This window comes from Corapipo altera, unplaced genomic scaffold (assembly GCF_003945725.1).
Source record: "Corapipo altera isolate COAL_440 unplaced genomic scaffold, ASM394572v1 50, whole genome shotgun sequence".
Lineage (NCBI taxonomy): Eukaryota > Metazoa > Chordata > Aves > Passeriformes > Pipridae > Corapipo > Corapipo altera.
Window position 1 is genome coordinate 286,288 of NW_020884889.1, and position 23,053 is coordinate 309,340.

Sequence of the window (23,053 nt, forward strand, 5' to 3'; positions counted from 1 at the left end):
CCAACTGAAATCATTCTGTCATTACATGTGCCTGTAAGTTTTGCTGTTAAAACTGGAGAAATCAGTTATTTGCATCAAAAAAAATGAGAGTAGTGTTCTTATTCTCCTGTGTTAATTAAAAATATCAGCAATTTGTAAATTAGCACAGGGGACTGAATCTTCTAGATCACTTAGGTTTTGTTACTTACCTAAAAAGCAATTAAAATTAAAAATAATAACACATCTGGAGCTTCAAGAACTGCAAAAGATACAAGCATCAAATGTATTTTAGATTTTTTATTTAAATATCATTTAAAGAAATGTGATACAGCCATTTTGAACTTCTTAAGCTCTTCCAGGTGACTGTAAAGTCAGTGCCACAAATTCATTCAAAGTTCCAACTCTAACAATTAGTGCATTGTGAAACATCCTGTCAGAGTCTAAACCTGAGCAGCTTCATCTTTTCAGAGACATTCTGAAAATGCCAACGTGTTCATATTCACATTTTACTTGTCCACAGGCAGTTCTCTAATTTGGTAAATGATCTTTAAATTATCACAAGTTTGTCCAGCTGTACCAGTCAGTGACTGCCATAAATACCCTTAGAAATATTAATTCTTCTCCCAAAGCTTCTACCTTTTCAACTTTACTGACCTCTGCAGAAATAAATCTCTCATGACCAAAAAGTCCAGGAAGCTTCTTGAACCAGCACATTAAATATGAGGATGCACTGTAAGAAAATAACAGTTTCCTTCAGTTCTTTTTAGTCAAAGGGAGCAAATATTTGCAGCAGAAACCACCAAACAACAGGGACTTGAAGGCCTGAGTTCAGTACATGGCTCCTTCATCTTCTTTATTTAGAAAATAAATAGTAACTGGGCCGTGACTCGTTTGAACAGTCTCTGTGACACTGGCAAAGAACCAGGAGCCAATTCCATACAGCAAAGTTGGGATGCCTAAGGAAAGACAAAAACATGTTACATACAAAGAGAGCAAGGCAGGGAAAATCAAACTGCACATTGATAATAAATGATGACTCCAGAATGAAACGAGAGGGAAAGCATTCCTGGAAAAGCTGCTTTATAATTTTGCCTTTCCTCAAATGCAGCTCACAGGACAAAACACCCTTTCTGTGTGTTGAGCACACAGGAGTCAGGAAACAGCAAAAGAAAAGCAGGGACACACAGGAATTATTAGAAAAAGAAAACAGGAGGATAATGATAGGAAATGAGTGAAACGTGGTCATGCATACAGCCTGATTTCTACCCATTATATATATATAAACACACAAACACATATATATATATACATATATATATACACACTAAACCCAAACTCCCTGGAGTTGGGTTTAGTGTCTATATATATATATAGACACTACATTATATATGTATACTATATATATAATCCACTACATTATCAGAGTTTGTCTATGAATCAGAGCAGAGACAGGATGGAAAACAGGCAGTGAGTTCACAGATCAACATGAAGCTGCCCTTGGGAAAATCAGACCCAACCCCAACAGAACTGCAACGGGCAGAAAGGTTTATATACAAAAAGTGACATATTTTTCAGCACTGCCAAGTTACCCATCTACTACAGACAATATTTTATTTATTATAGAAGGAAAATGGAGATGGATTTAGGCCTTGAATCCAGGAAGGCTCAGAAACACCACATTTAACGTGCTTGAAGTTATCCAAATGCTTAAGCAAGATTGTGAGGGAGGAGAGGTGACTTTTTAATCATGTTTTCCCATAATTTAAATCTACATGCAGGGAGACATCTACATCTATCTGTGAGAAAGATAAAAGGTCTGACTGGATGGAGGGAAAAAACCCCCCAAATTTAAAGTTGTTCTTACAAAATCAGTTTCTGTGATTGTATTTTCTCACTAGATCAGTCTGGAAAGATCAGAAAATGAAGACTAGCAGACATGTGTTGACAAAAAGTTACTGACCACTTGTAAAGTGGAAGGAGATTTTTAAAAATTAAATATGACAACAACAAACTTGTGAAATGTTATGCCACTGTCACTGTCAGCATCTATAAGCATTGCATCCACAGCCAAAGTTTTGAATGAACATGTTTCAAAACTTATTTATACTTATTTTTATATTAATGATGAAGCGCTGATGGAGCATTCTTATTGTAAGGATTTATATTCCAGCAGCACATGAGGATCAAAGCAGACACTGCTGGTGTGGAAGAGGCAAAGATTAGCCTAGAACCAGAGTTTGGCTTCAGCTGATGTTTGTGTATTCGCTCAGAGATCAGAACTTCATAGAGCATCCAGATTTTCAGATGGAAAACGCTCCGTACTAAAGGTGAGAGCCATTTAAACACCAAGCGCTGGAGCGTTTGATTTGTCGCTCTCACAAGTGGCCAGAGAAACACGAACTCGGTGAAACCTCCCCGAGTATCGATTTACAGCTCTGCCTTCTCCTGGAGCCCGTTCTGGGAGAAAGAGGGGGACAAGGAGGGGGACAAGGGGACGGGGAGAAGGCGAGAGGGACAGGGACAGAGAGAGCGGGGCAGGAGGGGGGGAAAAGGACATGGAGAAGGGCAGAAAGAGAGAGGAACAAGGGACAAGGAGAGGGGGACAAGAGAAGAGGGGGGGGGGGACAAGGAGAGGGGGGCAGAAGGAAGGGGAGAAGGGCAAAGAGAGGGGGACAAGGGGAGAGAAGGGAGGAGAGGGAGGGGGAGAAGAAGAAAGAGAGGTGGACAAGGAGAGGGAGACAAGATGACGGGGACAAGGAAGAGAGGGAGAAAAAGAGGGAGATGGGGATAAGGAGGAGAAGGGGGCAAGGAGAGGGGGGCAAGGAGAGGGGGACAAGGAGAGGGGGACAAGGAGAGGGGGACAAGGAGAGGGGGACAAGGAGAGGGGGACAAGGAGAGGGGCCGGAGCTCCCTGCTCAGCGCCGCCGTCCCGGCCCCCCCGCCGCCGCTCCCCCTCAGGCTCTGCCCGATCCCGCCCCGCCCTCCCCGGGCTCTCCCCGTCCCCCGCGGCCCCAGAGGGCCCGGCCGGGCCGCGCTCACCGGCGTTGAGCACCTTGAGCGCGGTGAAGGCGGCGTTCTGCAGCGCCAGGTCCTGCGGCGCGGCCCGCGAGCAGTGGTACTTGATGAAGGGGAAGCAGCCGGTGCGCAGCACCAGGTAGTTGGCGCCGTCCACGGGCCAGTTGAAGTGCGAGAGCCCGAACTGGTCGTTGCGCACCGCGCTGTACTTGACGCAGAAGGAGGTCCAGTGGGGCAGCCGGCGCTGCCGCAGGTGCTGGCTCAGCACCTCCGAGGCCGCGGGCCGGGCCGGGGCCGGGCCCCGCCACAGCAGCAGCGCCAGGACCGCCTCGTGCAGCCGCCGCAGCGCCCGCATCCCGCGGGGCCGCCGGGCCGGGCAGAGCCGCGCCTGCGCCGGCGGGCGGGGACGGGCCGGGCCGGAGAGCGGCCGGGACGGGCCCCTCATGACGGGAGGGACACTGAGAGGGGCTGGAGCGTGTCCGGGGAAGGGGCTGGAGCAGCAGGAGCGGCTGAGGGAGCTGGGGGGGCTCAGCCTGGAGAAAAGGAGGCTCAGGGGGGACCTTCTGGCTCTGCAACCCCCTGACAGGAGGGGGGAGCTCCCAGGTAACAAGGGACAGGAGGAGAGGGAACGGCCTCCAGCTGTGCCAGGGGAGGGTCAGGTGGGACATCAGGAGGAATTTCTTCCCGGAAAGGGTTGTTAAACTTTGGAATTGCCTTCCCAGGGAGGTTTGGAGTGCCCACCCCTGGAGGTGTCCAAGGAAGGCCTGGCCGTGGCACTCAGTGCTCTGGGCTGGGGGACAAGGTGGGCACAGGGGGGATCCATGGGCTGGGAGGGCTTTTCCAACCTCTGATTCCCTGATTCTGTGACAGACACGCTGAGGTGAAACGGCCCCACCCGAGGGGCGAGGGTCACCCTGAGCCCCACCCGGACAGAGGGACCAGTGAAAACATCACCAAAAAAAAGGGCAATCACATTTTTAAAGGGGTTTTGTTGACACTGACATGCTGCCAGAACCATCTCTATGTTGCACCTGCAGCATGGACCAGGTTCACCTGCGCTCAGGAGAAAGTGTATTCAGCTGTGTTGATTTTATGTAGTGAAAATTAACAGTCACACAACCCTAAAAAAATCCTTCTCTCAAGTATCAGACTCCTTCAAAGAGAAATATTTTAAAATCACACTCCATAACAATACCACCCTAAAAATTCTTCAAGTGTCAGACACCTCTCAGAGAGAAATATACCCATACTCCATTTTTCTAAATAAAAGCCAAGGTTTTGAACCATTAAACATTGTATTTAAGGGAAAAAAAGGCAGAAAACTGAGAAATAGAAACAGCTTTTTCCTTTCAATAATTGCAAGCAATATCTCAAACTCAGCAATCTTAAACCACTGAGCTATCTGGTATGAAGTCGCTAATTAATCAATTACTACCCAACAACATGCCCTGTTTATTTACTGTAATGTACTACATGTGTGGAGAACCAGTAATTATTCATCATTGCCAGCAACAAATTTGACTCAAGTTCACCTTCCTATAATTAATGGAGCATATAGTTAGCTTTAATATCTTTATTTATATATATATTTATCTATTAGTGGCAACAGTGACTGAGCTTAGAAAAGTTGGAGTCTGCTACTGTGGGTCATATAGTTGAACTAAGGTATTGCAGTTTAAGAGTTACCTCGTGGTCACAATATATTAAATTACATTAATGAAGGCTGCCAATGATTGCAGTTCCTAAATCTTTAGTGCTGTAAGAAAATTTGCAGTCCAAAATGACATACAGAGGATCCATACACTGCAACAGGGGGAGCCTCAGATCTACAGCATCCCAATGTTAAACTGATGTTCCTTAAATTCATGTTCCTTAAATTGATGTTAAATAATCACTGTGAAATGCTGAGGACCAGGTTAGTCTTAAAAATCCAGGGATTTGTTACCTTAACCTGGCTGGAAGGTGGTAAATGCTCCTGAAGTGCCCGTTTCAATGAGGTGGATGTGCTGAAGAACTGCATTTTTGCTCTGTGCTCAAGAGCTGTCATTCTAAATGTAGCAACGTGGCTGAATGTCTTAGTTTTTTTTTCCTTTTATGCAGGGCTTTAAACCCAACTACCTAAAACAGGAGCCCCAGTTTCCAGTATCATCAACTCCAGGTAATGTTCCCCCAGAAGAACGACCTCTCTCCAGACAGCACATCAATTCTTGCAAAACCAAAATCCACAAGGTGCTGTCAGCTGAACACACACCTTCATTTCCAGCTGTGGACATCACTTTTTTTTTTTAAAAGATTTTAATTTCATTTTCTATCTGCTGTATTCCTAAAACCCCTAAATTTTTGGCACCAACAGCATGGGAGTGGAATGTGAGAGACTGTCAAGCCGTTTCAATCCTTCCCTCAGCTCAAGGCTCAGAAGTGTTAATAGTAATTAAAAACTTTTTTTTTTCCCCCCCTCCAAATACATTTCACACTTTGCACATGCCGAGAAATCTCTCTCACCACGGGAACTTTCAGGTCACTTGTTTCCTGCAAAAACAGGTACAGTTTTCTTTTGTCAGGACAGAACAAAGCCAGAAGGAAGTGCAGGTTTCATTTCCTCCCAGGACACTGCAGTCTATTAAGTGCCAGTGAACTAATGAGCCTCTCAGACCTTATGTTGTTCTGGCTTGGATCAAAGCTTGGTTTTCCCTTAACCCTTCAGAATCCAGCTCAGTTCCACCTCAGAAAAAAAATCTGTGTGGGCTCTGCTATATCCAAATCCAAGATTAGATTGAGATTATGTATTAAAAAGGAAAAAACCCCAGGAATTAAACAAAAGCGCTCTCTTGGATTTTTGTCTGAAGCAGGGATCAGCATTTATGCAAATGTTCTCATCTGCAATTAATTAATTCTGTGACCAAAGTGGAAGAGAAAAAGGCTACACAAAAGATAATGTGGGATGTTCAGGGATCAAAGACTCAGCATTGGAAAAACTGGGCACTGATCTGGTGCAACTGCTTGGTCACATTCAGTGTTTGTCTTAAAACTGGTTTTCCCTGTGTTTTTTGGGAAGTAATCTCAAAGACACTTGCCATGCCTGGGATAATAGTCTCCATCCCATGGAGAAGATGCCATAATAAAAGAAGATTCTATAATAAAATTCAGAATGTGTTCCCTCTTGGAATACTAAAGATAATTTTAAAAATGTAACTGTTGACCTTAATATAGTGCACAGCAACTGTGACAAAAAAATATCTAAAATAACAAAATCTATCTGATGGAGAGACCTGCAAAAGTCATGGAACCCTGGGAACCACAGTGCAAGGAGAATTATAATGGTCCTTGCAGGATTTATTGATGAATTAGTGCTATTACTGTTATTTTGATAATTTGAAAGTGAACATAAAACAACTGCTGCAAAAATCTGTAGAGAATGGAAATAGCAGCACAACAATAAGGACAGTCAGTTCCAAGAGGAACATGGTTTGCTGGGCTGACTGAGAGGATGGTGTTTAAATTACAGACAGAAGAATCCTGGAATGGTTTGGGTTGGAAGGGACCTTAAAGCTCATCCAGTTCCACTCCCTGCCCTGGGCAGGGACACCTTCCACCATCCCAGGTTGCTCCAAGCCCCATCCACCCTGGCCTTGGACACTCCCAGGGATCCAGGGGCAGCCACAGCTTCTCTGGGCAACCTGTGCCAGGGCCTCCCCACCCTCCCAGGGAAGAATTCGTCTCCAATATCCCACCTATCCCTGCCCTCTGGCAGTGGGAAGCCATTCCCTGTGTGCTGTCACTCCAGGCCCTTGTAAATAGTCTCTCCCCATCTTTCCTGTAGCTCCTTCAGGTCCTGGAAGGCCACAGTTAAGTCTCCCCAGAGTCTTCTCTTCCCCAGGCTGAACAATCCCAGTTCCCTCAGCCTTTCCTCACAGCAGAGCTTCTCCAACCCTCTGATCATCCTGGTGCCTCCTCTGGACTCACTCCAACAGGTTTAACACTGGCCCTACTTTGCTGCCAGGAATCTGTTTCAGAACACAATCTGTTGGAAAGGGAATTTGGGGTCTCAGGGCTCTTTTCAGTGCAGTCTGATCTCCTGCTCTGATTTAGTGACAGTGTGACCCCATTAATAAGATTTTAAAACAAGACACTGAACTTCAGCAACAGGAACACGAGGAGCATCAGGATGATTCCCTGCTCTTCAACAGGGGTTTTTTTGGGAATGAAGGGATATTCCAAACACCACACCCAGAAATGATGGAGATGTTCTGTCTCAGTTAATACCAACCCAGGAGGAAAAAACCAAACCTGTTCTTACAGATGAGGAAGCACTTCCAGAAGCATAAGGAATCAGGCACTTAAACATTTTCTGTTAACTATTCTTTCAGAGCATCTGCTTCCCAAGGTTGCTCTTCTTCCAATTTCAGTTTGTTTTCTGCTGTAACTCCTAGAATTGCTTCAATATCTTGAATTGCCATCTGCAAGAGATTCAAGGAATACAAGTTATTTAATGGGCATTATAATGAAATCCAGCAGCCCCAGCTGGCAGTGCCTGCCTGGAACAGGTAAAGACACTTACCCAGGACAGGATGCACCAATTAAATTTACTGTTACTTTGGGGACAGTTGGGGGAATTATTAGTAAATACGTACAAAACTCAGGTAAATAAAAATACAATTTGTGCTTCTAATTAACTAACAGGTGTTTTATTTCACATATGTTAACTCACAATGAAGAAAAGTTCCCTTTTAGATTTTTCTTCGGTGGCTTCTTTTCGCTCTCTCACATTGAAAAAAGGGATTTGTTGTTGTTGTTTATTCTGTAACGTTGTGAAATTTAATTATGTCTTTCCTAAAATCTGTCATTTCACACTCTGCTTGTCAGAGGAAAGTCTAGTCAGAGTGGGAGGACTGATATAAATTACGTGATGTGATTTAAGATATAAATCTCTTAACGCCGCTCCCCTCGACCTTTCACAAAACACTCACAGACAGGATCTTAGAAACTTTTTATCAAGTTAAAGGTGATGTAGCTCAGCAAAAGGACTCCCCGTGGGAAGCTCAGCAATTCTCTGGAATGAAAAAGCAGCATTGTGAGGAGTGATGTTCCAGGGCACGGGGTTGGATTCATTATTGCTTTCGTGGCTCCTTTTCCAGCGAGGTCAGCCCAGAGCAGCTCTGGGGGAGAGGGGGGCACACCTGGGGGAACAGCCCCAGCCTGTCCAACCCCTCTGCTTTGTCCTCCTTCCCCCTCTCCACCCTGGAGCATCCTCCAGCACACGGATCAGGACAAAGAGCCGAGAAAATTGGGAACAGAATCCACTTGGGAAATCGAGCGATGGGAACTAATGGATTAAGTACGTGGTGGCTGCTGCTTAAAAGAAATCAGTGTTAATAATCCAAGGAGCTGTTATCAACTGGGAAGTTTGTTTCTAATTTCAGATTCTTACCTTGATGGTGTCCCTTGAAAATGAGGCAGGCAATTGTGACAGAACTGTGTGAGGCAGTGCCAACAGCTCCTTTGCTCTTCCAAAGGACACTCAGGAGCATTAGATTACAAATAGTTTCCTGCTGGAGTTTGTCTCTTTTCAAAGCAAAAGTTTCAAACTTAAATTTAACTAACAGGTTCAGTGGGAGGCTGCCTACACTGACCCAGACACTGTAAAACACCCGGCACTAACGATGAAAAGGGAATGGTTTAGCACTTGTTTATGATCCAGCATGAGGTATTTGCAGGCCTTGTACAGAAATTACCCGGGATCGTTAGTTAATTAACACCTCACCTTAAAATTGGTCTCGCCTTGCATATTAGGTGCTGATATTTCTTGATGGATGATGAAGAGATTGCGAGCAAAGGTCAGGAGGACCCCCTGGAGATCCTCTCCGATTGTTCTGTTAATGATATCCAAACAAATGAGTTTCCCAATGATTCCCTTCACATGCTTAAAAACAATCGCCCTCTCATTTGTGCCTGCCTGGTGCTGGAATTTAATGAGGATTTTCAATCTCACAAGGTGGCAATCTTCAGGGAGATATGAAAGATGAGGCTCCATTTTAACTTGTCGACAGGAAGGATTTGTGTAATAAATAATTTTTATTAATCAACTTAAGCAGAAGTAGGCAGAGAGGTTTCAGCTTCTCCAAATAAAAGGCTGCTGTTGAGTTAGGACTGAGAGAGCAAAACACTTTCAACACCCACAATAGTTAAGGAGAACTGTTGCTTCAGCCTAGAATTTGTGAAAGAGAAATGTCAGCAGTGTCAGCATTTCTCAGATTGCTGCAGGTTTTGAGGGTTTGGTTTCCCAGTGGTACCTACAGACCTTATGGAACAGGGAATAACACTGAGGAATTAATGTACCTCATTTACTGGAAGTGACAACCCATTTCTGATGTCATAAAATAGATAATTCTCAGAGATGTTTCAGGTATTAAGAGTTTTATAAACCCTAACTTAAATTTGTGAAAATATTTCCAAATTATGACCATGAAATTGCACTGAAAATCAGACAAAACTGGGATCAGGATGTAGGGCAAAGATACTTGAGAGTATTCTGGTAATACATTAATAACTGCCAACTCAAGCTGGTGATGCAAGAGGTATTGTTATGCCCAAGAAAAAAAGTTTTCTGCTGAGTTACTGAGCTGAATCAGCTCCTGGAGAGCAGTGAAAGGACCAGGACAGGAGGGAAGAGGCTCCCTAAGTGGGATCTGGGAAGGAAGCAGAGCTCACCTTCCAGCAGCAGCAGCTGTTGGGAGGGTTCTATGGAACACTTTCAGATACCCAAATCACTTTTTAAACGTCTCATGTAGATATTTTACGAGCTCTTTTTTAGTGATTTTCATTCAAATGTATCTTCCAGCTCCATCATGGGAGAGCAGAACAGCACGGAAATATCTCAGCTTTAAACCAACCTGCCTCCCTCGCCTGCTACCAGTGCCCTCCTCCCAGGGAGCCCAGGGCAGGCTGGAGGAATCCCAGCCCTGGGAACAATCTTTAGGATCCATTTAGTGCGTTCCCAGTGCCAGGGGAAAGATCAATGCTCTGTCCATCATCCTGACAGAGGTTTGTCTCAGCTGCTCCTCAGTGCTGTCAGCAACGACCCCATCCAAAAATCTCATTAGTTCTTCTCTTCCCTCACACCAGAATTTTTCTGATGCTCAACAGAAAACTTCCTTGCTGTCAGTTAAGTTCCTTTCTTCTTATCCTACTACCAAAGACGTGGAAATCACATTTTTCCTTCTTGCAGAGGCTTGGAGATCACTGGCAGATCCCACTTCTGCCTCTTCTTCCCTCCTTTAGTCTTTCTTTATCAGTCACATTCTCTAGAACCCTAAACATTTTCACTGCCTCTCTCTCAGCAGAATGAAAGGATAACTTCCAGCATCTCCCAGGATATACAGTTTTTCCATAAGATCCTGACTGTGTGGCTTGCAGGCAGTTTGACTCACAGATCCTGAGAACCCACTTGTTCCTCATATTCATTCCTCCTCTCTAAATGTAATTTCTTGCAGCTGGTTCCAACCAAATCTAATTCTATGTCTCACATATTGTTCCTTCAATTTGTTGAGATCATTTGGAATTCTATTCCTGCCCTCCACAGTCCTTGCAGGCACATCCAGCACTCGAGGAAGCTGTTTTGTTATCCAGGTCATTAATGGAACAGCTCCAGCATCAAAGGAATACAGAACAGGCTGAGAGCAGAACACTTCAGCCCCTCACTCATTCAAACATCCTTCAAACACTCAAACATCCCAATTTTGGCAGGAAGCTTTACCTAAATTCCCTCTGAGGAGGGGTTTGCAGTCAGTGTACAGTAGAATTTTACAGATTATGCTTTCTTAGACCTCTTGGGGGAAGGTCCATGTGTCTAAAGAATTCCTAACTTCCCTGAGTGCCACTCAGCACTTTATGAAATCAATACAAAAAGGCACTAAACTTCACCCTCTCTGCCTCATGGAAGTCAGGTTTTTAATAATCTTGCCTGTAAAAGTAAGCCTGTACTAATCCATGTGAGCCATTGCTCCTGCCAGTGAATCCAGCTCTCCTGGAGCCAATTCCAGCAGGTCCTGAGCCTGCAGTGCCCTCAGCCTTTGGGCTCAGCACACTCCTCAAATTCTTTTATTACTAAAATGCTTAAAGTCTCCCCAAAACTTTCCCAGAGGCCAATCTTACGCTTTTCTGAGCAGGAGGTGACAGCTGGTGACCCCCAAGCCATGGTGTTCAGGTTGTCCCTTCCCTTCCCATCCAGCTGTTTGTCACCCTGGGGAAGGGACAGTCCTTACTCACATCATTCCCAGGCTGTGTCGCTTCTGGTCTTCATACAGGATAAAAACTGTTCCCTGTTTTTCCTGTTAAATAAAAAAAAGCTGCTTTATTTATGCCTAAAATAATGGTAATTGTAATAAATGTGTTACACAGGGACACTAGGTATACACACTAAGCTAAAAAGGGTTAATTGGGAATTGTGTGTAAGGGATCCATGCTCAGTGTAAGTGGATTATTGCTCCAATTCATTGCAGAGAATACAATAAATACAGCAGAGTCTATTCAACAGCAAGTACTTTTATTCCTAAGCACTAAAGGTGGTCAAAAGAAAGTATCTTAAAAATTATCCCCTTATTTTTATCTCAAGAGGCAGGTTAACCCCTAAAAGCCTTACACACACTTAAGTTTAAGGACAGAGAAAATGTGTTTATTCTCTTGTTCTTAAAGCCTGTCCTCCACCTTAGATATACATGGGACACAAACTTTCAGTAATATTCAGCTCTGGGTCATCATGATCCTGACACTGGCAACATGGAAGATGCTGGATCTCAAATTTAGATTTGATATTAGGAAAGAATTTTTCATGGAAAGGGTTGTGAAGAATTGGAACGGGCTGCCCATGGATGTGGTGGAGTCACCAACCCTGGAAGTGTTAAAAAACATGTGGATGTGGCAGGTGAGGACACGATTTAATGGTGACCATGGTGCTGTTGGGTTGCTGGTCAGACTTGATGACCCTAAAGGTCTTTCCCAGCCTTCACAACCCTGTGATTTACGTTGCTCTAAGTGGTTGTATCATACGAGAATTTACTACAAAAATTCTGTGGAGCAAATATCACATTTTCCCATTTTTCCCCGTTCGTACCTGGAGGTCAAATCCAACCCCACGAGCTTTACACCTCTGGAGGAGGATGTTGTAGGAGGTCCCAGAGAGGTTGGAGTGCCTGAGCTGAGTGCTGGCCACGGCACAGCGGGGGCTCACTGGGGCAGGCTGCAGAGAACAACACAGCATTCCTCACTTCCAGACCAGTTCATACCAGTTTATCCCAGAACCCAACAGCTAAATGGGAAATTTTCACAAGGGCATGTGGTGGTAGGACAAGGAGGAATGGCCTCAAGCTGAAAGAGGAAAGGTTCAGATGGGAGATTGGGAAGGAATTCCTGGCTGGGAGGGTGGGGAGGCCCTGGCCCAGGTTGCCCAGAGAAGCTGTGGCTGCCCCTGGATCCCTGGAAGTGTCCAAGGCCAGGTTGGATGGGGCTTGGAGCACCCTGGGCTAGTGGAAGGTGTCCCTGCCTGTGCAAAGGGGGTAGAATAGGATGAGCTTTAAGGTCCCTTCCAACCCGGACTTCTGTGATTCTATGCTTCTATAAATGGATTTTTGCCAGTGAACTCATGTAAGTGTGGAGGAATTCCTGTTCATCACAGTGTCTACTGAACACAGACATTTTCATGCAGCAAATTTAAATCCCTGTAAATCCGTAAAACTTTGTATTCCAGATCAGATCTACAGAATTGCTCTTTATGAACCACACTCTGCTCCTTTCACAGAGTGATCACTGAGCCCTGTGAGATCATAGAATGGGTTGAGAGGGATCTTAAAGCTCATCTTGTTCCAACCATGGGCAGGGACACCTTCCACCAGCTCAGGTTGCTCCAAGTGCTGTCCAACCTGGCCTTGGACACTTCCAACCTGTGCCAGGGCCTCCCACCCTCCCAGCCAACAATTCCTTCCCAATATCCCACCTGGCAATGGGAAACCATTCCCCCTTGGATCCAGGTAGAGCTGCATCAAGTTTAAACCCTTATCAGTGCTTAGGCCGAAGAGCTGTTGCCCTGAGCAGCCCTGAGCAGGACTGTTCTCCCAAGCCAGGGCTTTCCTGCTGTTATTTTACTGCTGGACTGTTCCCTTGGAGCAGGGACACTCCATGTTGAATCAGTAATTTACAGTATTTTCTCTCCAATGATATTTGTTTTGACACTGACTCATTTAAGTTGACGTCGCCGAAATCCTGATCTAATACATCTCTGCCTAAAAATTAATCATGTTTATAATATTCTGAGAATTAATAACACCCATTGCTCAAGTCATTAACTTAAAAAAGGAGCTTCCAAAATCTGTTCTCTGCAGTGGGGGACCACAAATAAATGAATGCTTGATAAAATAATCCAAGTAGCAGTTTAACAAGCGTAAACTTGAATGTGGCTGCAATAACACAGAACTATTGTTTAAGGGTTGGCATCAGGTTGATGAGGTGCTTATTTCAGCTACAAAGCATGCATACACATGCATAATGAACTGCAGGATGAATTATTAATGTGTTGCTTATTTAGCCTCATCTGTCTAGAAGATAATGTATCCTAACTATAATGAGTGATTGGTTTTGTACATAATTACAGGAGCAGCAGTATCTAGGAAATTTGTTCTTTCAAAGAAGGATTTCTAAAAATAAAACCCTCACACAAACTCAGGGGCTGCTCCATTTTATCAAAATCAACCCTACCAGCATGGAGAATATCTAATAAATTAAAAGGGACAGAATCATTATTAACATCATAATTTTACACAAAGTGTTTTACTTAATCATTCATTACAGATCATGTGCTGTAAAAACATTTGTCTCTTGTTTTGTTTCTTTTTCTGTTTTCCTGGGAGACTGCAAGCTTGTAGTTAACTCTTAAGGAGATAAAAATCTAAGAAACACAGAAAGAAGAAAAAATAAAGGATATAATGACAATTTATGTTAATTCTGATGGAATTTTAATTAAAAAAAGTTGCTACTTGATTACTTTTCATTTCTAAAACTTGGACTACTGGGACTAATCATATCTAATTTACTTCTCTCCAACTAAAAGTGGTTGCTTGACAAGAACAATAGATCAAGAGCTCATTAACCTCTAAATCACAGCTCCATGACATTTTTGGAATGGTGCTACATTCCTCCTCTATGGATGGAAAAAAGAGAGCTGTGAATCTTCTGTCAAAACACATCAAACAGCAGCTGTTTGGGATCTCTGTGTGAGTGTACACAGGGACGTGTTTCTTATGCTCTGACTTCAGAAAAGACCTTCCTTCCCTTTTTATTAAATCCTGGAATGGTTTGGGTTGGAAGGGACCTCAAAGCTCATCTCATGCCATGGGCAGGAACACCTCCCACTAGCTCAGGTTGCTCCAAGCCCTGTCCAGCCTGGCCTGGAACATTCCAGGATGGGATTGTTTCACCCTCAGGTCTGTGCAGGCAAGTACAAAACTTCCCTGCTCCAACTCCCGATCCCAAATCACTGCTCAGACTTCTTCTAGACTGCTTTGAAGCTATTCCTACAGTCAGGGCAGTGCTTCACCTCTTTTATGCACCTAATTTATGCAACACATAAATTACCACTTGTTTTACAACTTGAAAGCCACTTGAAATATTTAAAAGTGAGTTACCACCACAAACCAATATTCCCGAGTGCAAAGGATGAATAATTGGGGACCCATAAATCCAGAAACTTTCATTTCTACTCTAATGTTACCCCATTAATTTATTAACCTTGGAAAATCCAAGAGGAGCACGGAGGAGCAAATTGAGCTCCTCTAGAACAGCGCTCTGGGACAGATTGTAACTTAGGGGGAGTTTCCATGAATAATTTTACTTGTGAACATCTCACTGCTTACAGGTTTTGTCCCCTCACGTTGAATCCATTGGCTTTTCACTGCCTGTGACCCAAGAGGTGCTTCAAGGGGGCTGGAGCCACAATCCACGTTTCCATCTGTCACATACAACAGGAGCTGGGTCAGGGCCAGCTGGTCACTGTAGCAAAGGTCAAGGTCTGTTGCCCACACCTGATCCAAACAAAGAGGTGCATTAAAGGGAGTTAAAGAGAAGAAGAAGGGTAAAACTCAGCAATTGGGAAGGAACATCTCTGCCTTTATTGTCCTGCTTGTTGGTGTTCCTGCTTCTGCCTTCCTGGGGCAGCGTTGGAGGTGATAAAGATGTTGGGAAGGAATCTTCCCTGGGAGGGTGGGGAGGCCCTGGCACAGGTTGTTCAGCCTGGAGAAGAGAAGGCTCCAGGGAGACCTGAGAGCCCCTTGCAGGGCCTAAAGGGGCTCCAGGAGAGCTGGAGAGGGACTGGGGACAAGGGATGGAGTGACAGGACCCAGGGAATGGCTTCCCACTGCCAGAGGGCAGGGAGAGATGGGAGATTGGGAAGGAATTGTTGGCTGGGAGGGTGGGGAGGCCCTGGCACAGGTTCCCACAGAGAAGCTGTGGCTGTCCCATCCCTGGAAGTGTCCAAGGCCAGGTTGGAGCAACCTGGGCTAGTGGAAGGTGTCCCTGCCCATGGCAGGGGGTAGAATGGGATGAGCTTTAAGGTCCCTTCCAACCCAAACCATTCCAGGATTTCATGATTCTACAAACCACTTCCAAACGGGAACAATCAGATCTCTTCTCTAACTGTAGAAATAATTTTTCAGGCAGGATTTATGAGGCAGAGGGAAGTACCATGAACTCCTTCTGCAAAGCTCCTCTTCCCCAATAACCTGAGCTTGGTTTTCCCGGTGAGTTCTTCCCACTTAAAAAAAAAATCCTTGTGGCTCCTGTGCTGGTGAGAAATGTTCCCACACACCAAGATCTGCCCTCCAGTGGACCCCTTAAAACAAATCTCCCAGTGAACAACTTGACTAAGCCCTTGAATGGTAAATGGCATCATTATAAGGATATTAAGGGGTCAGGCAGCCAAGGCCTCTTGGAAAACCGGAGTTAATTTCGGAATCATATGCACACAGTAATGCCCTTTGGATAATGGGGAATAAATCACCCCAGTAACAGTTGTTAATATCCAACTGCCAAGTATCTGTTGCTGTATTAAATATCCTATTTGTCAACTTAAATATTTCCTGCTGCACGGTACCAGATGCAAATAGGATGCTAATGGCTGCCTTTGCTTAGTAATAGGGAACGTTCCCCAATTATAAAGTTTAATTTTCTTCAATAATTTATTGTTTATCATCACTCCTGAGAGACAGGGAGGAACTTTCCCATCGATTTGTACTTTTCCAGTATGTGCCAGCCTTTTCAACGAGTCAAATCATAGTTATAAACTAGTCATATTATAGGAGTGTCACATTAATTCTGATAAATATTATTATAAATATCATCAACAAGTCTGTGTCAGTGTGTCTTTGATCTTGTTTGAGATGGGTTTTAGATTCTCAGTTAAAACTTTGCCCCCAGAAGGAAGTGGCAGAGCTGCATGAGGGGACCAGGGACTCTTGGAAATCTGGGGTATCTGAGGACTGTTCAGCTCAAAGGGAACTGGGTGCTCCTAATTCAGACCCATGATCTTACACCTGCATCGCTCTGACCTCAAAATTCACACCTTGGGGGATTTGTTGATGCCCAAACAGAGGTGCAGGAGACAAGCTGGGCTGAAGGTGGGCCATAAAAAAAGTTAATCAAAGATGTCCCTGTGACTGAAGCGCATCTGGCAACATTTAGGGAATGGGGTGAGCATTTAACAGCAGATAAAGCATTAAAAAAAGCAGCCTGGCAAACCTAACCAGCCATTAGCACTAAATAAATTCATTGCACCCTCCCAGGGATTCAGACAAAGCACACCAAGCGTGGGGCAGCACGTCCGTCGTGCAAGAGTTACTCAACAAATCCCATGTTGTCAGTAACTACAATTAAAATACAAGTGGCATTGTTTTAATTTCAGATGTAGAGAAGAGACCCATTAATTACTCGTGTGGTGCACTTCACATCCATCTAAACAAAGCCCCAGCATGCCAGCCTGGCTCCAGTGCCCACTGGCACCTTCCCAGTCGCTGCTCTGGGAAGGACAGAAGTGCTCCCGGATCCCCTGCTCCAGGGGATGGCCCAGCTTGCCCAAAAAAGAAGAGAAAAAGGTTTTAGCAAGGCAAGTTTTGTGCTGCAGATCCTGAGATCGCCCAAATACTATTTTAAGGAGTTTCTGTTTACTCAGCTAATTGCTTCAGATGTGGCTTCACCATCTCAGACCAACCACCCTCGTGCTGCTGCCTGTGAGATTAAGGGTTTGGATCTACAGGGTGGATGAAAGGTGTCCATCCCTTCCCTTGTTGTTACTCAAACAAAGGAGAGCTCTGAATACCTCCTTTAAGCTTCAATCATGATTACATTCTGCATAAAGTCATCAGATATTTTGCATTTTTAATATAAGGTGAGGGCTCCAACAGCACGAGGAGGAGGAAGGAGAACGTGGCTGGAAGCCACCTGTCCACACCTCCTCCCATTCCAGGCCTGAGCCTGGGGATAAACCACTCCTGCTGCAACTTAAAGCAGCCAAATGGTCACTTCTCTGTGCCAGCTGGGATCACCCCCAAGGATTGTTTTCCTGGCTCGGGATTGTCAGAGAACACGATACTGTGGCCATGTCCCTTCCTGCCCTGGATGTGTCCCAGAACATCCCTAAGGTGGGCAGAAAGGAAGAAGGATCAGATGGCACAAGATTCCAGCTTTATCCTAGCAGGGGATTCCCTTTTGCCATGGAAACCCAGAAGTGCCCTTTAAATCCCTTTTGTGCTGCTCCAGACAAGGGAAACACACAGGGCTGGCCTGGGCAAGGGGTCTGCCTTTAGTTTTAGGGACAATTTTCCCCATTTTCTTAGTTCAAATGAGAGATAATTAGTAACTAGCCGACCGAATTCTTTAATGGAACAATTTCCAAGCCACATTGCAGTTCCTGAAGTCACAAATGCTCTTTGGAAAATCACAGGCAACATTTTTGGTAGTTCTGAGCAAAGCTGGAAGTTGGGCCAGGCCTGAGCTGTGAAGACAAAGGCTCTGCAGCTCCCTGTGGTGCTCCTGGTTCTGGAATTAGCAGTGGGAATCTGCCTGCTGGCTCTGTCAGCCTGGTACCTTCCACCAATAATATATCCATACATATTCCCAAAGGGAAAGGGGCAGCTCATTATACCACATCTTGACCATACTGGTGTCCCTTGAGTTTAAAGACCTAAAATTAACTGTAATAGAGAAAAGATCACCAGAATCCTTGATATTTTTGTCTGAGGAATTCTAATTAGGGGGACTCTGTTAGTTGATGACTTCTTGATTTCTTCTCACCAGTAAGTGTTGTTTGCTGAGGATTTTGGTGTATTTGACTCCCCTCTGTCTTATTTTTATCTCTGTGAGAAATAATCAGCATTAGGGCCACATATAATGAAACACAACCACATCAGATCTACTTATTAGTTTGGGGTGTTCCTTTAAGTGTAGCTTTCTAGTAACATCTATTGGATTGCAACAGGTTTTCCTCTGAAGTAATAAAAATGGGTGTCCAGAGCTCCTAGAATGCCTTGAAAATCTGAGCTCTGGTGTTCTGTGGCTGGGTTTTTATTTATTATTTCATGAATATATTTCCATAGTGCATAAAGCAATGTCTGAGGAGGTCAGGCAGTTAATAACCAGATAAATTATTGTCTCCTCCAGTAAATAAGGAGCTGTTGGAGGAAGGCCTGGGCAAAGGTCAAGTTTAAGTAAAGAATGATACAATCCTACAGATTAACAAACAGATTATTGAGTCCATCCTCATTTCCTGAGAACATACAATCAGGGCACATAGGTGTTTATGACTGTCAGTGACACATCCTGATAGGATTGCAGGGAAAATTAGCATAACACAAGGAGCTTTCACCTCAAATTTGGGGATTTTCAGGACGTTTCTGTTCAGAAATTAAACTGGAACAGAGCTCATTTGTAAAATCTAGAACTGACACTTGATTATCAAACCACAAATCAAAGTTCAAAGGTAGAGGCAGTAGTGAAGATTTTTAGATTGACTTAAGAGTGGTTTTAGGTCAAGCTAAGCAAAGCACAGATTAGGACTTCCCAGAATCCCACCACCAGAAAAAAAAAGAGTTAGAAATGTGTCCTGCAAGAGTTGCTGGCTGTTTGTCCAAGGAATTGTGACAAAGTCTGGAATTGCTCCCTGTTACACAAAGGCTGCCAGGAGACTCCTCCAGTGAGCACAGCTCAAGAGCCTGCACTTCATGGCAAAGACACCTCCAGTGAATAAAGCCACAGTTATACTGGAATTCTTTACAGCTTCCATCAAAATGCTTCAGCTTTAAAACATAAACTCGAGAAGGAAACATAAATTCTTAAGGAGTTACTAAATTACAGCTTTTCTTCCCCCAGTTTAACTGTTTTCTCTGTGCCTGGTACCGATGTTTGTGTTGTTGTAAAGAGCCCACGTGCTGCTTTTAAAGAAGTGATTGGGTGATACTGTAAAAATGTCAATTATAAGATCTTATACTGCAACCTGGGTGTTGAAGAGAGAGCTGCTTTCATGACTTTGAGCATTTGCAGGAGAATGGATGATTCCGGCAGCGCTGGCAGGGAGGCCCTTGTCCGGCTGCCATCTCGTGGCAGCTGCTGGGATGGGCTGGTGCTGCCCAAAAACTTCACTTCCAGGGCTCTAGAACTCCTCTATCCTGCTCAATATAAGATTGGAAGGTGGTTCATGAAAACACTGTGGCTCTTGTTTGAAAATAACACCTAGAAAATGCTCCATTGTCTGGAGAGACCTTCAGACACGTCGTGAATGTGTCCAACCTCAGCTGTTTATCCAACGTTCCCTCACTACTCCTACCAAGGGTTGGGACTTTGTAAAAGCCATCAGATCCATGGAAAAGGTGGCTTAGGACCCTGTTTCTCCAAATTATCTGTCCACAGAAGTGTGGATGTAAGGAAGGTTATGCATTCAAGCAGTCCCACTCCATTAAGTGGGCTCCTTGACAAGTTGGGGTCTGAGCAGCAGACACTCAACACTGGGCAGGATTTTACTCTGAGGGGTCAAGGCCTTGCTCTGAATGATCAATTTTGGAAAATGAAGTGAGACTCAGAAGTGATTCAGTACAAACTAAGCACCTAATTCTTCTCCTCCTCCACTTCTTCCCCTTGAACACAGCGTGTCTCCTCCTCCCTTCCCTCGGGAACAAGACACAGATGCTTTTAGCTGAGATAAAAACAGATTCCTGAGGCAAACAGGGAATTGTGTGGAGTCTCCACACCATTTCCCTGCCCCTTGGATCCCTGCTGGGGTGCTCAGGGCAGCCAAGGCTCTGCCTTCCCATTGAGTTGTGTTTGACAACACACATTGTCCCTTATCCACCATTGTCCCTTTGCTCCCAGTGCTCCAAAGGTTGATATTTTCTGTAAAATACACTTGGAAAGAATTCCTAATTCCTAATTCTTTGTACTTCCAAAAAATGCATCTGAGCCTTCCAGCTACTGCATTAAAGTGGGCACTTGTGAAATTAGTGAGCAAATGTTCTGAGAGTTTAATAGGATTTCTTGTTTGCCAAAAAAATAGTGCTTTCAGGAACACAATCCTTTGTGTGATCTCCCTCTCACAAGACAGATGGCCTCATTAATTGCCTCTACATCTAGTTAAATTTAAAAACCTGTGCTTAAATAATGCTAAAGTTGTGGTACATGCTGACAAACATAGGAGATAGTAAGGTAGAATCAACTGAAAACAAGGGAAGAAAACCAAGACAGGGCAGACAGGAATTCTAAGAGGCCACAAGAAACACTGACTGATTTAATGTCCTTGTTCATGCCAGGAAATGTCATCACTTTAATAATCTAGGAAGCATTCCTGGGTTTCAGTGAACTCCTGGCTTGAGGGAAACAATTGGCACAACTCCCTGGACTTCTGTAGGTGAAGGAAGTCATCCCTTTATCTTTCCAAAGCAACTTTTCATGGAAGTTTTCCAATATGGCTTATCTGCAGTTCTAATTACAATGTAAACACATTTTGGGAGTCAAATGTAACTGGGATCTGTATTCCAGAGCCAACAAACTACTCTAAGGGTGGTGTGGCACTGGCACAGAGAAGCTGTGGCTGCCCCTGGATCCCTGCAAGTGTCCAAGGACAGGTTGGATGAACTTGGAGAAACCTGGGATAGTGAAAGGTTCCACCATGGCAGGGGGTAGAATGAAATGGGCTTAACCCAAATCATTCCAGGATTCTATGATCATTCCAATTCTCTGGTTCACCACAGTCACTCTACAGTGGTATTAGTTACCAAAAACCTGATTTTAAGCCTTCTCTGAGCTTAAACTGGATATAATTGTCACAGCACTGCTTTTTCCAATAGGTCCCACATGTAACTCTTTGGGTTTAAATACAACCCTTGTGTTCAAAGCCTTTTCTCACCCCACACAAGTGGTTTTCAGACCCCTGGGAGAAACAGCCACTCCACCTCCTCAAAATCCACCTATTTTCCCCCCAGCCTTTAAATACAGGGATGTTCCCTCTAACAGTCACGACACTGAGGGTCCTCACTGAAGATTCTAGAAGAAAACAATGCCAGAGCAGTGAAAAACAAAACAATGTCAGGAGAGTGAAAAACAAGGAGATGCATCAGGTCTAAATGTTATGCTGTTTTTAGAGCCCCCATGTTCTCCCTCCCATCCAAAAGCTTGGAAATACAGTTTGCTGCAAAGGGCAAAGCTTTCTTCTGGTTGGAATTCCACAGGAAAACTGACATTCCTTGATCTCGGGGAACAGTGTGAAGGAACTCACCTGCTGCTCCATGGTTTGGGGATGGGTGAAAGCCACAAAGTCAACGGAGAAGTAGCCAAGCACCCCTTTAGACCTACAGGCGTCCCCGATTCTCCAGCAGAGCGAGTTGAGAACCGCTGGATCCACGGAGCGCTGCGGGATGGAGCTCCCGGAGCATCTGAAGGGCCCCTCAGCGTGGAGCTGGTCCCCAGAGGATACAATCCTGATCTCTCCTGTTGGCTCTATCAGCAGATCCACCATCAGGCTGGTGACGGTGCTGGAAGGCGGGAAGGCTTCGATCACTCCACCTGGGAAGAAATGGAATAGCTGAACACGAGCCAGAGTGTGCCCAGGTGGCCAAGAGGGCCAATGGATCCTGGCCTGGATCAGGAACAGTGTGGCCAACAGGTCCAAGGAAGTGATTCTTCCCCTGGTCTCAGCACTGGTGAGGCCACCCCTGGAGTGCTGTGTCCAGTTCTGGGCCCTCAGCTCAGGAAGGACATTGAGGGGCTGGAGCAGGTCCAGAGAAGAGCAACGAGGCTGGGGAAGGGACTGGAGCACAATTCCCATGAGGAGAGGCTGAGGGAGCTGGGGCTGTTCAGCCTGGAGAAGAGGAGGCTCAGGGGAGACCTCCTCACTCTCTACAACTCCCTGACAGGAGGGGGGAGCCAGGTGGTTGTTGCTCTCTTTTCCCGGGCACCCATCAGCAAGACAAGAGGGCTCGGTCTCCAGTTGTGCCAGAGGAGGTTTAGGTTGGACATTAGAAAGAATTTCTTTCCAGAGAGGATAATCAGCCATTGGAATGGGCTGCCCAGGGAAGTGGTGGATTCTCCATCCCTGGAGGTTTTTAGGATGAGACTGGATGTGGCATCAGTGCCATGGGCTGGGAACCACGGCGGGGTTGGATCAAGGGTTGGACTGATGATCTCGGAGGTCCCTTCCAACCCAGCTGATTCTGTGATTCTATGAACTTGGGAGCAAATCCACAACTCAGAGTGCACAGAGTGAAGCCACCAGCTCCTTCTGTGCTCAGGCACTGCAGGGGGACACAGCAAGGAAAGGAATGGAATGGGAGCAGCAGAGCTCCAGTGGATCTCTTGGAGGAGAAAGGAGACACCTCATCTACCATTGCACTGTAGAGTTCAACCAGTGACTTTTCAGTTCCACTTCCTAACTGGATATATCCCATATCTGACTGGAGAAACATGTTCTGGGGTAGTGTGAGTGAATCCAGCTAAACACCAGGCCTGGAACAGCTGGAAAATACAATGTTGGGATCTT

General features: G+C 45.0%; 2 protein-coding genes across 11 annotated transcripts in view; both read right to left on the reverse strand.

The window, feature by feature from the left end:
• Nucleotides 1-261: 261 nt before the first annotated feature.
• CUNH15orf61 (chromosome unknown C15orf61 homolog) lies at nt 262-3,351 on the reverse strand. 2 transcript variants are annotated; one of them, XM_027644615.1, is made up of 2 exons: nt 3,019-3,351; nt 262-935 (listed from the first exon to the last, which is right to left on the reverse strand). In XM_027644615.1, exons 1-2 carry the CDS (start codon nt 3,347-3,349, stop codon nt 808-810), a joined length of 459 nt encoding a protein of 152 aa, XP_027500416.1. In that variant the 5' UTR covers nt 3,350-3,351; the 3' UTR covers nt 262-807. The 2 variants fall into 2 exon arrangements, with proteins under 2 accessions (XP_027500416.1, XP_027500417.1); XM_027644616.1 differs by having other exon boundaries at nt 827-935; nt 3,032-3,351.
• Nucleotides 3,352-7,323: 3,972 nt separating this feature from the next.
• IQCH (IQ motif containing H) overlaps nt 7,324-23,053 on the reverse strand; it is a 53,255-nt gene continuing 37,525 nt past the window's right edge. For 7 of the 9 annotated variants that reach the window (XM_027644575.1, XM_027644572.1, XM_027644573.1 and 4 more), the window contains 6 exons: nt 21,794-22,080; nt 14,895-15,062; nt 12,104-12,229; nt 11,260-11,321; nt 8,756-8,864; nt 7,324-7,451 (listed from right to left, as the gene is read on the reverse strand). In XM_027644575.1, coding sequence (XP_027500376.1) covers nt 7,350-7,451; nt 8,756-8,864; nt 11,260-11,321; nt 12,104-12,229; nt 14,895-15,062; nt 21,794-22,080 — 854 coding nt within the window. In that variant the 3' untranslated portion in view covers nt 7,324-7,349. The other 2 variants (XM_027644577.1, XM_027644576.1) reach the window with 2 other exon arrangements.

Bases quoted from the DNA above. Each gene is read 5' to 3' on its own strand.
- CUNH15orf61 (XM_027644615.1), bottom strand. From the start codon at position 3,349: ATGCGGGCGCTGCGGCGGCTGCACGAGGCGGTCCTGGCGCTGCTGCTG. The intron at 936-3,018 runs GTGAGCGCGGCC...GTCTTTCCTTAG, and splicing joins GCTCAAGGTGCTCAACGCCG to GCATCCCAACTTTGCTGTAT.